General features: G+C 32.1%; 2 protein-coding genes across 14 annotated transcripts; one reads left to right on the forward strand and one right to left on the reverse strand.

Moving 5' to 3' along the window:
- Positions 1 to 659: 659 nt before the first annotated feature.
- Positions 660 to 9595, reverse strand: LOC116342262 (aspartyl/asparaginyl beta-hydroxylase). Of its 12 annotated transcripts, XM_031769795.1 has the most exons (18): positions 8098 to 8404; positions 7864 to 7956; positions 7373 to 7426; positions 7015 to 7203; positions 6755 to 6937; positions 6564 to 6691; positions 6070 to 6333; positions 5755 to 5883; positions 5583 to 5627; positions 4821 to 4986; positions 4487 to 4561; positions 3746 to 3907; positions 3315 to 3644; positions 3018 to 3106; positions 2162 to 2399; positions 1972 to 2077; positions 1190 to 1909; positions 660 to 1072 (listed from the first exon to the last, which is right to left on the reverse strand). In XM_031769795.1, exons 2-18 carry the CDS (start codon positions 7865 to 7867, stop codon positions 922 to 924), a joined length of 3033 nt encoding a protein of 1010 aa, XP_031625655.1. In that variant the 5' UTR covers positions 7868 to 7956; positions 8098 to 8404; the 3' UTR covers positions 660 to 921. The 12 variants fall into 12 exon arrangements, with proteins under 12 accessions (XP_031625655.1, XP_031625639.1, XP_031625647.1 ...); XM_031769779.1 differs by lacking the exons at positions 7864 to 7956; positions 8098 to 8404 and adding an exon at positions 9103 to 9595 and having other exon boundaries at positions 6070 to 6330; XM_031769787.1 differs by lacking the exons at positions 7864 to 7956; positions 8098 to 8404 and adding an exon at positions 9103 to 9595 and having other exon boundaries at positions 3018 to 3100.
- Positions 9596 to 10409: 814 nt separating this feature from the next.
- LOC116343612 (E3 ubiquitin-protein ligase Topors-like) lies at positions 10410 to 14566 on the forward strand. Of its 2 annotated transcripts, none has more exons than XM_031771804.1 (6): positions 10410 to 11161; positions 11244 to 11434; positions 11531 to 11773; positions 11832 to 13066; positions 13166 to 13296; positions 13382 to 14566. In XM_031771804.1, the coding sequence occupies exons 1-6, from the start codon at positions 10892 to 10894 to the stop codon at positions 13586 to 13588; spliced, it is 2277 nt and encodes a 758-aa protein (XP_031627664.1). In that variant the 5' UTR covers positions 10410 to 10891; the 3' UTR covers positions 13589 to 14566. The 2 variants fall into 2 exon arrangements, with proteins under 2 accessions (XP_031627664.1, XP_031627656.1); XM_031771796.1 differs by having other exon boundaries at positions 10417 to 11161; positions 13163 to 13296.
- Positions 14567 to 15721: the final 1155 nt, after the last annotated feature.

Consider the following 15721-nt stretch of genomic DNA (forward strand, 5'->3'; position numbering starts at 1 on the left):
TAAACATTAATCTTCTTGATTTTTTTATGTCGTTGCACACATGCCGAGTATGTTAAATTTTTTGAAGTTATTCAAATGCTGTATTAACATAGAGATTGTAATTTTTTTAAATGTAATATTATTCGTTCGGAAATCTAATCTCATCACACTTGCCAATAAAAAAGCATTTGTTTATTCATCCATTTGAATGTACTTTCAATTAATTAAACCTAAAGAAGGCTGTTTAATTATCAATCAAACGCATAATTTCAAATTGTAATCAGCACGTCAAAACAAATTGAACCATATTCAAAACACAAATTACAAATCTCGACTTCTTTATCAATCGTTCAAAATAATTTCTATTTTTTGCTCATAATTCTTTTATTTAAATATTAAAAACGTGTGTTCAACAAGTGTTTTTTTTGTTTTGTTTCTTAAAAACTGGTAATAATTTTGAACCAATATTTTTCCAATTCAAGAATATTGTGGAAAAAATCTAATTTTTCTCAAATAATTCACGTAGTTTTGTGTAGTTGTAAAGACCCCTTTTTATTCAGAAAGATAAAACCACTTACCTTCTTTGAATCTTCCAACGCTTTTTGGCTGTTATTTTTTTAATGACTTCAATTGCACCCCCTTGGTCAGAAGCAATATGAATAATTTAAAATAATAAACAATTTCCCAAAATGACGTCTAATTTATTGAAATTTCATTCTTGTTTTAGTTCCACAGAAAGTTTTCTTTGGCAAATTTTACAGTTTCTTTTAAAATTATCTGAGTAAAAAAAAGTTAAATGAGACTCTCTATATTTAAAAACAATAGATTACAATTAAGTATCCAATTTAAAATGGGAAGGCACTTAAAATAAGAAACACAAAATATAAATGAGAATTATCTAGATGCTTAATAAAAGATGAACAAACGGAACATAATTTAGCACTAAATAGGAACCAGTGTTTTCTTCTCGTCGGCTGATATTTCGGGGTGCCAAACATCAACAATTAATATTAATCGATTTGTTGTGCCATTGTGCCATACCTCATGTTCAAAACTGTCATCAAATACCATGATTTTACCTTCCATCCAAGTTCTGAAAAATGAAGAAAAAAACAATTTCTTTTAGTTCTATGTTGAAAAAATGCGAACGAGTCAACTAAACGGTTTCATATGTTGTTCATTTTTTATAAAAATTGTTTTTGATACCAACTTTGTTTCGGTCGCAACACGAATTGATGTTTTATCGGCTGTTTTGAGTGCCAAATGTGCTCTTAATCGACAATTTGTTGGTCCACAATGTGGCCAGACATGAGTATTCGGATGCATTACGCTGAATTTCACTTGGCCACGCTTACAAAATCGAGCAGCTGGAAATGTTTCAATGAGCTTACACGTGAACGATGCTCGTTTGCAATTTTCATCATTTCGCTTGCCACGGGCAAACAATTCAAATTGTTTCCAAACTCCTGTATCGCGTAGATTTTCCGCTTCATCTGAAAAGTAGCCAATGTCATTTAGAAGATTCAAACCTTCATCACGAATTCTCTTCCAATTTTGCTCAAGAGTTTGAAACTCATGTTTGTATCCTGTCTCAGCTAGTGTCCAAAATGGTTGCGCCTTTAAATGTTTTAAATTATAAAGTGATCGTTGATATTCAGATGGAAAAAGTTTCTTTTTCGCAGCCTCTTTGAATATTTCTTTGGCTTCATCTTGTCGACCGAGTCGAATGAGTGCATCGCCCAGATTGAAATAAAATCGACCATCGCTAGTTCCATTTGCACCCGACTCAATGCCCTGTCGCAAAAATATCACCGCATGCTCTAAATTATGGTCCAAATTTTTTAATACAAAACCATAATGAACGGCAGCAAAACCATCGTCACGCCATCGCTGTAGAGTCATATGCAATACATATTTTGCATCAGCCAATCTAATTGATATTAACTGATTAATCACTGACATCGATCCCGTTCGATCACACATTTTATTTACCTATTCACGAGCAAATATGTAACCGCCAATTGATTACGATAGTATGGATTGTCATCGAAACGTTCGATAAGCTTTTCATGAACCGGAACTGCTTTGGTGTGCTCGCCTAAAAACTAAAATGCATTAACAATAAAAGTTGCGCGAAATCAAGTGCAATCTGTATGTATGCGCATCAAAATGCGTACATTACCTATAAATCTCATGCGCTCAATACAACGTTCGGCAGCCACTTTAAACTCTGTATCGTTTAGTTTGTCACCCATATTGATATATTTTTCATATTCTTCAATGGCACGTCGTAGTAGACTGTTGCTACGTTTTAAATCGGCCAGACTGTCTAATGCCTTGGCGATGCCATACTGAGCAGCTGTTGATGCTGGATATGTTTGACGGATTTGTTCGAATAGTGTTAAAGCGGAAAGAGGATCCTGTGACACGCACATTAAAAAGCATGGCAAACAAACATAAAAATACAACAAATCGTCGTTAAATATTTTGATTAGTTCGAAAAAACACTGGCTATGTAACAAAACGAAATTACTCCATTCGTTTGGATTATATCATTATGTGGGTGCTCCAAACAAACAAAATATTTTTTCAAATTGCAACGGTTTTTTTTAATTGATAAATGTTTAAGTAGAAAAAGGTTTGATATTTTCTTGATTCACAAGAACAAAATAAAATGTATAAAAATATGTTCAACTTATGCTACAGGTCAGAAATGCCAAAAATCAATTGAATTGTATGTGTATCGTGTTCATTATTATTATTTAAAAAAAAACTAACAAAACTGTGTGAAAACTTGAAATCAATGCAAAAGATACCGAAGCCAAACATGCAAACGAAAAATATGCAAGTAAAGTAACCCAAATAAATTTGGATAAGTAATGGGATACATATTAAATGAGAGAAAACAGTTTTTATGGTTATCTAGAACTATTAAAATTCAAACTCCTTTTTAAAGCATTGAAAGAAAATAAAAATGGGTAGAAATTCGGTATAATAATCGGTAATCATGTATAAATTGTGGAAAATGATTTATTTACCTCCGCAAGCTGTTCATTTGCTTGTCGAATTTCATCATCTATTACGTGATCATCGGATGGAAATGACGCGGGACCAGAACGATCTATTTCTAAATGAAAATGAATGGGAAATTGAATTGTTAAGTTAGGACACATCGAAATGAACAATGTACGTTTAGTTTTTGTTGAATTATTTATGCCTTTGAATTCGATAGTCATTCATTGGATTATATACTTAAATTTAAAAAAAAAAAAAGAAAATACTAATGACCATAATGAGGTTAGTTGGAATTGATTTTTATTTCGGAACTTAAATACTTGTCCATGTGGGATCGATGTCCTCATCTTCAACACCATCTTCGGGATCGTCTTCGTCGCTTGGTGGTGGTAATTTTCCATATTTTTCGTCTAATCTTTTCAGTAAATCTGAATCATCGACGTCAGATGATTCACTGTCGTAGTCATGACCTTCAGAGGAAATCAATTCTTCTTCCTCGCTTATTAATTCTTCGTCAACTTCAATGTCCTTGGGTTCGGTATCATCTGTCGGTGTTAATTGATTGGAATCAATTTCTTCCTCGTCAGAATGTAAAATGTTAACTGGTGGATTTTCTTGTATGGGGGGAGATTCAATTGTTTTGACACTTTCTTTGGATTTTACAGACGATTTAAAAAAATAAATAAATAGAAAGAACAAAAGAAATAAAGAAAAGTCATTGAATGAATTCGATTTCGAGCTGAAAATATACCATCGACTGGTAAGGACGCATGCTCCTTCGTCTCTTCATCACTCGATGGGATTGGCTCTTCAGCAGTGACTAAGGTGAAACGACGTTTCATTTCAAGAAGCTCTGCACTCTCATCGGGCATTGTTTCGGAGTCACTTGTTGGTTTCGGTTCATCATCAGTATCTTGATATAGTGTAAGGATAAGCCACTTTTGTTATAAATTCTATCTGAGTGAAGCCGTTTGCGAAACAATTTTATCATGATCATGATTCAAGCTTAATTCCGAACTCAAATTATTCAACGACCAACAAAAGCATTTTTTCCAACTCGTTTTCAAATTGACGATCAAATGTCAGTTGTTATTTTTGGTGCATTTGTGTACTACTTATATCATTCACATCGGATTTTGGCACATTAGTTTGAAAATGCAAAATACATTAGAATTAAAATGGAAATGCAATTAAAATCTACGTCATCATCAGCTAGTTGACTCGATTAACGCTTGAGTTAGGGCATTCACTGAACACACTCTTTTATCGAAAGTTTTGCAACTACAAAGCAAAGGTGAATAAAACACAAATTTTAATTGCATGCAATCAAATTGTTATTCACATGATTCACAGACCATGTTCATTGCTTCCAACAAAAAAAAATCCACAGAAAATTCAAAAACAGTTGAATGTGCTCGGATCAATTATGAACATTCAATATGAAAATCAGCACATGAATCGATGGCAATGGATAAATTCCATTTTAACTCACTCATTTGCGGACGTTTGATTAGCACTTGATGTGCAACCAATACTAGGGCCAAGCCAACAATGATTCTTACAGCAACTGGAATATTTATGTGATTTATTTTTTGTTATTAATTCTTACTACTTAACTCTATTCACTAATATTTTTCTTCGATTAATTGTGCAAAACAATTAATTAGTTCAATAGTGCCTAAGTCCAAAATAAATCATCTGTTTCCGTACAATGGGATTTGTCTATATATAATTTGTACGTTTTTTTTTTTGTCTTATCACCAAAATTACATAAATAATTCAACAAAATCTCTTTTTACGTCTTAAATATATCACCCATTACTTACGTGAACTAGACTCTTCTTCTGTTTCTTGATCTGGTTGATTTTCTGGTTGATCTATGTCGTTTCCATCATCATCTGTAGTTTGTGGTTCATCAACGTCAGGAGTATCGTCAACGTCATCTTGATTCTCGATCTCATTTTCGGAATCATCATCTAGATCATTGTCATCCTGAATGTAGAGACATTTTTCAAATTATATACAACTTCAACAATATTTGATATATTCTAAATAATTTTTGTTGGTATAATATTTGAAAGCATCCTTTCCATTTGAAATGAACATGATTTATTTTACCAACTATGTGCGAAGGTATTCAAATTTCTTTCTTTTTCTCTTGAACGTAATGCGCGGAATCTTACAATATGAATCACGAATATGATGTGTGCAAGGCAAATAAAAAAAGGGGAAATTTTTCGAAAATATTTTTGATTGAAAATGAAGAGGTAAAAAAAGGTCTTCACCTTTTCGGTGAAAAAACCTAGCAAATTCGAATAACTTTCCTTCCTCAAAAAAGAGGACATCTCATCTTTAGGGGATGGGCAACTGCCCCTGCCCTCCCCTGTAGACGCCCCTGTCGTCAGGAGCTGAAATGTAGTGAAAACAATGAAAATGATTGCTACAGTTATAAAAATACTTCCATTGTGGCCATTACTATAACAATCAATTCTATTGTTTCTACTACATTTCAGCGCTTGATGATAGCTGCCTGAGCTGATTCATCTCGCTAAAAATATCTCAATATAATGTCTATTAACTATACTAACCTGTTGGTCTCCTGTCACTATTCCTTCATCATTATCATCATTATTCTGCAAATAGAAAAGTAGTAAAGTGATAAGTTATATAATAATAATATATATCGGGAACTTTCACTTTATTTACAGATACTGAAATGATTCCCTATAGACATGAAATAGAAATAAATTCTTTGCTTACATCATTATTTGTGTCATCGTTATCATCATTATCATCGTCATCATCGTCATTCTCGTCATCGTCTTCAGTCTCTAATGGCTTTTCAACCTCGTCATCTTCTTGACTCTTATCCTCGCCATCATCTCCATCCTATAAACCGAATTGATTTTATACTTGATACCGTAAATAAAACAGCAAGAGTTCAAATAATCTCAAATATCATTGGGCATCATTCCATTTTCACTTTAATTTAATTTCTTGAAAAATATCTAAATTCTCGTTTATTTTCACACACAAAAAAAACAGACATGCAAGCAAAAAAAATGTGGGACATACCGATTTTCTGTTAGTTTCATGTAATTGTGGCCGATTCAATGTTTTGGCTAGTTTGTTATAATTTTCAACTAAGACGTCCACTTGTTGCTTAAGCTGAGTCACTGTTATATTGACCGGATCACTTTGGTTATCTTCATTCAATTTAACATTATTATCAATGGACCGTTTTACTATGCCAATACTTTCAGTATTTATTTTAGTATTGTCATGATTGTTAGCAGTGTCATTTGTTAATATGGACAGTTTTGGAAGTGAATTGGACTGCTTTAAGTATTAAGACATGATCAACAAACAAAAAAAAACAAATACAAACAGAGTTAATGTATCGAAAAAAACCGTTAGTCTGTTCTGAACTTTTCGAGTATTTTGAAAAATCCTTGTAATATTTTTTCTCATAAATTATAAAAAGTAATTTCAATTTCTGTCTGCAAATGTCACAGAACAGGCAACAAGTAGTTCAGACGGTCACAATTGGTTTAATTAAGAAATATTACCTCATCATCATTGTCATCGTTCCCTTCATCGTCGTCGTCATCATCATCATTGGCATCTTCAAACCCTTCGTCTTTTTCATCGTTTTTATCATCAGGATCATCTTTTGTCAATTCATTGGCTGTGCCATCTGATGATAATATAAACAAAAAATCATAATAAAATACGAATTTTAAAACTGTAATCGAAATACCTTCATCATGATCATCGTTATTGGCCAAACCATCATCATCTTGATCGTGCTCGTCATCATTTTCATGATCATCGCCATGTTCGTCGGGTGCATGAGTATCATGTTCATCATGTACTTCCCGCTCTTCATCTACCCATCCCTCTAACATGTCTGCAAAACGTGATTCAGACAACGGAGTGTCCACTGATGGCGAAGTTTTGAATAACAAAAAAAAAAAACAATCAACTTAAATTTTAATCAAATGATCAATCACAACTTACAATCCGAAAGTCCCCGATTTTCCAACAAAATCAATCCAATTAAACCCAACAATATTGCTAATAGTGAGAAGAAGAAGATTTTCGCACACCAATGACCTCCAGTTCCATGATCTGAGTGTACATGCAATTGAATATCATCGGGCCCCATTTTTGTTGCATGAACACCAGCCGGTCGTGTTTCGTCGTCATCTAGAATTTATTTTGGCATTAAATATTTTCATTTAATTTTAAATCGATACAATTGTAATTAAAAATATATTAAAAATTGAATTTCAATAAAAAAAAATTGTAAAGAAAAATGTGTCCAATTGATACGCCAATTTGAATATATGATGAAAATTCATTGAGACGGTCTAACCTTTCATGCTCAATTTTCTATATTCGAATGATGCACGCCCAACATCTGAATCTTCTATAGAAAAACCATCAAATAATTTTTATCGATATGTAGAATATAGATATAAAAAGATAAAATATTTATTTATTGAAAAAAAGGAAGGCTTCAAATCAAATGAGGTCTAGTTTAGTAATTGGATACGTTGTATTTCATTTTCAAGCAAATGAGTTTGTCGTTCAAACGCTAGCTAATATCTATTTTACGCTTAGTGCCCTTAAGAAAAAAATAATATTCAGGGAACGAATGTTGCTATTGAATTGTTTTTTGTTTTTCAAAAATAATTTTGATCTACTCAGAATATGTTCAAAGTCTAGTTCTCAGACAAGTATTTGTGATATTTGAACAAAAAAATATCAGCCGTCAGTAAAGAGCAAAATGATCGTATTACGCGGTCTATGTCAATTTCTCATCATAACCAAAAAAATGTAACGTAGATTTCTTTTCATACTCACTCATATTGAGATAGGAAAGGAAAATTCACTGTAGATATTTACGGAAGCCAAAAATAGCTTTGAATGGATCTGTCGTCGTTCTTTCACGTTCAGCTTTTGCAAAAGAAACAAAAAACAGTATGAAACGCGACTAAACCAACAACAACAATAAAACCGATTCAAAACATTAAAAGTCGCAACTAGCGTAATGAATTTTAAAATCATTACATTTCTATCGAAATACAAAATGCTTACAATTTTACGAGGTGTTAATTGTAAACACGGCAATTATTTGACCATTGGCAATGATCGATAAAATCAATTGTTATTCATATGACGGTATCGAGTAATGTGTTGTCAGTGACCAAAAAAAGCCGTTTTACAATGTTTGATGCACTACCACAAGTGTCAGTCAAAATATGTAAATGGACGAGTAAAAACTATTCGGCGTTCAACTTCTTTTTATTTATAAATAAAATAGAGCGTGTGATCTACATATGTGCGTATTATTAATATATGTAATATTATTTGTTCGAAGGTAATGAGTGCGATCACCGCCGAGTGATCGGACGATCTGAGTGAGAGAGAGAAATAAAACCGAAACACAAAACAAAGACCAATTGAAATGAAAATATGAAGTCAAATATCGTATATTCATCGTATGTACGTTGTGCCAGGCGTTAAAATAAAAGAAAAATAAATGTAAAATTGCAGAAATATCGTGATTCTGCTTTAAACTGGGCATTATTCCCATTGGAAACTTAAAACGCATTTATGAATAAATGAAATGGTATTTTGCTTTTGATTGTGGAGTATCCCGGTCAAAAATTATCAAACAAAAAAAAATTGCGCACAATCCTGAAATTACGTCGTTTCCCGAATTTCACACATTTTTTTCTTTGTTGTCTTCAATTATTATTTATAGATTCTTCGTTTTTAACGGTGCAAAAAACTTTTTTTTATTTCGGTATTTGATTTGGGGACATATTTTTTTTGTCTGTTCAGTCATTGTTTTGGAAAACATTATTTGAATTTGATTCGTTTCCAACTGTCATTTATTGAGATTAAAAGAGAGGATACAAACTGATAAGAGCAATAACATGCAGATGGGATGCCAATATTTAGCGGAAAAGTTCACGAAATCGTTGTCAATTCAAAATCACATTTAATTGGTGTATGTAATTAAAAAAAGAAAAACTTAAAGGATTTCGATGCAAAAAAAATATATATTTATAATGTTTTTGTCATTTATTTCATTACCTCGGCGCCTCTTCTTATCTTTGTTTCGTTTCCTAGGCTGCACGTCACCGGACATTTTGTATTTCAAACTATTTATTCGATATTTTTTTTTATGTAATATTAACTTATCCTTATTCCTGTATTTTTCTCACTAAATTTTTGGCACTTTTCTTTTAAATATTTCAATTGAAAGAATTATGAGTGCGCTAAAGAGTTGAAAATGTCAATTGTTTGAAGGAAATTTTTCGGTTTTTTTGAAAAATTATCACCACACAAAAATTAGCATATTGCGTAGAAAGTAACCAAAATGCACATTAGAAACTGACGGTCAAATGTAAATTTTTCGAGGAATTGCTGCCGATTCAAATGAAAAATGAATATGGCTCAGAATGTGTATTGCTATGTGTTTGTGCACATATGCGACGACGGCTAGTATCAACACATGTTACGACAATGTCTTCGTTTATTTTGAATCATACATAAACATATGATATGTTCAGTCTGCGATTTTAGTACACAATATGCGTTCAATGGTTACAATATAAACGGAATCGTTTCACTTATGAAACAATTATTATGAATGAAACCGTCAACCAATATTAATTTCGATGCATGGTCAAAAATATAACGAAATTGATTTTCCAATGTATTTTTTTTTAATTCCATTAAATAAAGTGACTACAAACCGATTCGTTTTTGTCGATAATATTTTTTTTAATGTAAATAACCAGTTTGTACGACAGATGGAGCTGCGATGTCACAACAAATGAATTGTATGTGTCAAACCGCTTGCATACACACCAAAATGTGCTGAAGTGTAAATGAAAAGCCTGGTACACAACATCGAAATTCGCGTGCGTATGATATTCAACGACTATAATTTATAAGATTTTTCATAGAAATTGTAAAATTCATATGGTGAAAATGAATTGGAGAGCATTTTAAATTGTGTTTCTTTTCTATAATTAAAATTACCGAAACGACAGCATAAGAAATAAAAAACGTTTGCGTTAGTATTGAATCAAAATAATACCAACAAACTGACGTTTAATTGAAAGACATGTGAAAGCGGATACACAGAAACAGGAAAATAAATCAATTGTGTCAAGTTGTGTGTAGAAAACACACAAAATATTTACCATCTAGCAATCCAGTACATATACACTGCAGATAGTACTATTACAATAAAATGGCGTTTTGTTACATTGAGTTCGTGTGTTGTGTGACGAAAAATCAAATACATACCGTAAATTCAAGCAAATAAAAGTGAATGAATGGAAAAAAAGACAAAAGCAAAGTTAAATTTATAATTTCAATATTAAATTTTTTATCGAAATTCAACATGGAACAACAAAATCATAGTGTTTGTCATGGGTTCTTGAAATGACCAAATATGTGAATATAAAAAAAACTTTGCAAATGATACCATAAACCAACAAATTCATTGATTGACTGTGTTGATATAATCGTATTTGCAACAAATTGCTCACAAAGTTTTGTAGCATTCAAGTTCAATAGACAATTTCGAAAAGAATTAACTGTTATTATTGTGAATAATCGTTCGATTAAACATTTGCATTATTGCGAATAATTTTTACGCATACTATGCTCGTATGAATGAATGTACCAATTGATAAACTTTATTTACATTTCGCATGAATATTTTAGTACGTGCAGAATAGATATCTGCTGATCTCCGAATATGAAAAATAGTGATATATCACTTACATAAACAATCGAAACAAAATTTGGTATAAACAAGCACACAAATAGTTGTTAATTTAACAAAAAAAAAAAAAAAAACAAAGAAATGGCAGAAGTAGTTATAGAATGTCCCACGCCGGACGAACCACAAAAAAATTCACGAATCCGTGAGTTTCTTAAGAAGCAACATGAATATCGATCGCCCAGTGGATCGGCAGTCGATTCAGGAAATAGCAGTGATGATCAACAACGTCAACTGGCAAACCGTTCACCACCACCAAATTGTTCAATTTGTTTAGGCCGCATTAAGAGTAAATGTTTCACCGACAATTGTATGCATCAATTTTGCTTTAGCTGTTTACTCGAATGGAGCAAGGTATGAAGGCATCTATTTTATCGATCAATTTACGATTTTGAAATATTTATTAATTTACTGTGTCATTGTGTCATTTTAATAGGTGAAACCCGAATGTCCATTGTGTAAGCAAACATTCAAGTCAATCATACACAATGTTACATCTGAACACAATTTTGAGGAGTACAAGGTAGAGGCACAACAGCGTCATGTCAATTGGATTAATCTTCCATTTCAAACGGCCGAGGTTGATATGAATTTATTATTTTCAGCCAGTTTACCAACCACATATCAGTAAGAATGAAATTATCAATTGTTGTCATTTTGTTTATGTGTTTATGTTGTTTGTCAAATTTTCTATACATATGTGTAAAAAAAACTCTTTTACAGAATGCATCGTCCTGAGCATTTGCTTCGCGGTGCAGATGATAGCCGGCGTCGTTTATTCCAATTATTCCGACATGATGATTCGCCATTGATTCAACGTTTTGCCCAAACCTATCCGGATGAAGTATATCCAGCACGATTTAGCGGTATTCAATGGCGACAATATATATACACTCGACGATTATACGCTGAACCATTGACTGAATTGAATGGTGCAACTCGAGATATCTCAGCTGAATTTTATAGGTAAGTAATTTATAAATTGCTTTGTATTCGAATCTAATTGAAATGTTATTTATTACAGATCGAATCAGGCTCAAATGCACCGATTAATGCCGTGGCTTCATCGTGAACTCACGTGCTTCAATCCCGATCAACCTCAACCAGTTAGTTACTTAGTGCAAAGAATTGAACATTTGATTCAAACGTACGACATGACCTCATTTGAGTTCCTGAGCCGTATTCGAATTTTGGTGCCGACCCACACCGAACACTTTATTCATGAACTAACTAATTTTGCACGGTCACCATATGATTTAATTGGTTACGATCGATTTGTTACATATTTACCACGTTTTGAGTCTGATAATAATGATGTGGTCACATTGTCAAGTTCGGAGGAAGGTAGCGATGTGGAGTTTGTTGGTCCAGTTGTTGAAGTTGAAGCATCCAATAATAATAATAATAATGTCACAAATGTTGCACCAATTGAAATTGTCAACGACAATAACAACGAACAAGACGATAGTAGAAGCAATAGAAATGACTTTGTTGAACAGCCTGGTGCTAGTACAAGTGGTACAAGTAGTGCAACGACCGCACATCAAACACAACAAACTCAGTCAATTGAAAATTTATCTGGTGACGATTCGGAGGAAGAAGAAATTAAAAATTATTTACGAGATAAACCAAATGTTCCGGCCGATGAGGTGATCAGGGGTAGAACAGGCCCATCACCAAATAATGCCAACGGTACGCCTTCAAATATTACTAACAATGAAAAAAGTGATGTCGATAGTGAACGGACTATTATTATAGCACCAAATAATGTACATTCGAATGAAGCGTCAACCAGCCAAGCAAACAATACAACAACGGTTGATGTTCCAGAAATTACACCAAAAGTCGAACCAAACACACAAACCAAATCAACACAAGAAGTCATCGATGCGGACAATGGTAGCGATAGTGATGAATGTTTATTTGTATGCGCCAAAAAACCACCACACCTACGAACACCCGAATATGTTGAATTGAATTCAGATTCCGATAGTGATGTTGTATTTGTTTCAAGCGAAACGTGTCAAACGCCAATGTTGGATCTAGGTAACAGTCGTTTGGAAGCAAAATCTTTTATAAACGCAATATCGGCACACATAGGAAAACGAAGTCTAAATGCAACCGACACCAATTCAACAACATATGCCAGCCAAAATGCGGCTGCAAATTTATATGAAGCAAAACCATCGACATCCGAAACAATGTTACAATGGCTCATTCAAGCACCAGATGAACACTCCCGCCGCATATCACCAAGATGTAAATATACAAAATCATTCTTATGTCATTTTAAATTCATTTATATATAAAAATATCACATTCAATTATTCATCTTTTATGTCTTTCAATGTTCAGCAGCATCTACGAAGCAACACAATTCACCAGTGCGACCACGTCTCACCACGACCATTAAAATATCACGTGGAAATCGCATCTACGAATCAACCTCATCAGATGATACTGACAGAGATGGATCCACAGATCCAGATGTAAATAGAACCCATAACATTTAAAAATCATATTTTAAATGCAAAATATTTTACGTATATCTTTTTTTTTGTCGTTCATTTTCAGTCTTCATCATCGTCTTCGTCGAAATCTCAGGATAGTTCAAATGTTGAATCATCTAGCCATGAAGAGTATGTTTGTTCGTCACGAATTCGAACAAAACGTCCGGCAAACAATGATGGTCCTTCCTTAACACCAAGAAAAAAATACCGAAAACGACGTAGCGGTAAGCGAATATACTCATCATCGGACGACAGTGATGGTGATGATTAATTGATGTAAATTATTTAGTAAAAAAAAATAAGAAGAAAGGGAACCGTTTACTGAACCGCTGTAAGATTAAAAACAATAAGATTAAACAAAATCAAAGAACAATACATTGGATATTTTATAGCAACAGTAAATTTGCCATTTGAATAAATCCAATTCAATGAATTAAATAAGCTATGAACCGAAAAAGAACACATGTGCGTGACCTCCAAAAATTGGTATCCATTCCAAAACATACATGTATATTATGTTAAAATAATAGAAAACATTTTTCGAATTTTCTCCAATGTCAAACTAATTGAATGACTACAATGTGTAATACTGTATTAATTTATAACAAAAAAAATAAAATAAAATTCAATATACAAGTTCAAATGAGACAATGATTTTTTTCACATTTTTGTTGATCGTGGATTGTGGTCATGACTTTTGTCTGAACAAAGTACTTTGGCACAATCAACGGCTACATCAATCGTGAATGAAACATCACTCAACCGAATTGTACTCAATATTCGCGCACACATCCATACAGCAGTATTGAATTGATAAAATTCAGCAACAAATCACACATAAATTTAGTATAAGATTTTAAAATCCATGTTATTCTTGGATAAACACTCATGTACACTTGAATGTTTCCAAACAAATTCAAAACCGTTAAATTATATGAATCATAGCTCATTACTATACTATAGACCAATTTTAATTATAGATTTATATATTCATGAGCGATTTAGGCTCAAGTGTTCATGCTATTCAAACGAATTACCATTGTAGTACATTGACGCCAGCGAGGAGAACACATACCTTCATTATATTTTTTCTTTCTGAAAAAAAAAAAATCAATAATGCAAAAATTATACCTAAATCCTTTTTTCTCAATCGAGTTATTTTTCAGTTTTTGCCCTTTAAGCGAAAATCTCAAATTGTTGTTCAGTTACTTTCATACGATTTTTTTTTGAATAAATCCATTTTAATGTTCGACTTTTAATATTTATTTGAAATCGCTGAAGAATACACAAAAAAATCAAAATATATGTTTAAACAACAATTTACCCAATTTAAACGAAAAACCATTGTAAAATGTATTTTGGAGCATACATCTTGAGGATATGTAATAAATCACAAAATCAAAATTAATATTTTATAAATAAGCCACCAGAGAAAACGTATTCGGTTTTTATTGTGGTAATTATTTAAAAATGTATATTTTATTGTATCAAACGCAATGATTAAATTATGATGTCATTTTGTGTTTCGAAAATGATTCAAGCAACTTCAACTCAATGTATAAAAAAAACTTACCTATTAACTATTTAAAAACTAAGAACGTTATTTATCTAAGAGAAAGTTAATGAAGAAATAATAATGAATAACATCTTGTTATTTTCTAAAATTCCTTACTTTACTCTCTCTTTCAAGTTGTAAGAGAAATACAAATGGAAACATTCTTTAAAACAAATAACAATATTCTTTAAGTAAAATTGCTGACAAATTTTATCTGTACAAATGCGATGTAAGTTTAAAAATATATTTCTATTTTTCACTTGAAATTCAAATATATTCTGAAGAGTCAACGAAACATAAAATGGTGAAAGTCAAATTTAAGAAAAAAAAGCACGAAGAAATTGATTTTAATCCATAATAAAGATTGTGAAAAAATTAACATTTTTTTGTTTTCTACTTTGTAAATTAATTTAAAAAGTCTATATTGTTTTGCAGATAATGACCGATTTTATGTTTTTCGTCGATAGCACAGAACTCTTTTTCTGTTTGCTTTCAAATTTTATATATAGGTGTCACTACATGTTCATATCTCGTTTACGTCAAATGTCAAGGTTATATGCAGCACATAAGTACATCAAAGAATCCGATGTCTGCTAGTAAACATTTTGTTTTTCATTTTAGATATATATATGAAGCAGGCTGCATGCATTTAAACCAAATAACACTAATAAGTACATGCACGAAATGCAAAGTAAAAGTTGAAATTGAGACCGAAATATTAGGTTTTTGAAAATGGGGTTTTTAATTTTTGAATTTGGCGCCATTAGCCGATTTTTACAAAGAGAATGCATTTATTAATCCTCTTATCAATGCTAATTAAAATTTCATAAAGATTGTACTTGTTTACAT

This window comes from Contarinia nasturtii, unplaced genomic scaffold, assembly GCF_009176525.2.
Source record: "Contarinia nasturtii isolate CC-2019 unplaced genomic scaffold, AAFC_CNas_1.1 Cnas_scaffold_129, whole genome shotgun sequence".
Classification (NCBI taxonomy): domain Eukaryota; kingdom Metazoa; phylum Arthropoda; class Insecta; order Diptera; family Cecidomyiidae; genus Contarinia; species Contarinia nasturtii.

Bases quoted from the DNA above. Each gene is read 5' to 3' on its own strand.
- LOC116343612 (XM_031771796.1), top strand. From the start codon at position 10,892: ATGGCAGAAGTAGTTATAGAATGTCCCACGCCGGACGAACCACAAAAA. The intron at 11,162-11,243 runs GTATGAAGGCAT...TCATTTTAATAG, and splicing joins GTTTACTCGAATGGAGCAAG to GTGAAACCCGAATGTCCATT. The intron at 13,297-13,381 runs GTAAATAGAACC...GTTCATTTTCAG, and splicing joins ATGGATCCACAGATCCAGAT to TCTTCATCATCGTCTTCGTC.
- LOC116342262 (XM_031769773.1), bottom strand. From the start codon at position 9,157: ATGTCCGGTGACGTGCAGCCTAGGAAACGAAACAAAGATAAGAAGAGG. The intron at 6,938-7,014 runs GTAAGTTGTGAT...CTTCGCCATCAG, and splicing joins AAATCGGGGACTTTCGGATT to TGGACACTCCGTTGTCTGAA. The intron at 5,628-5,754 runs GTAAGCAAAGAA...TTCTATTTGCAG, and splicing joins ACGATGACACAAATAATGAT to AATAATGATGATAATGATGA.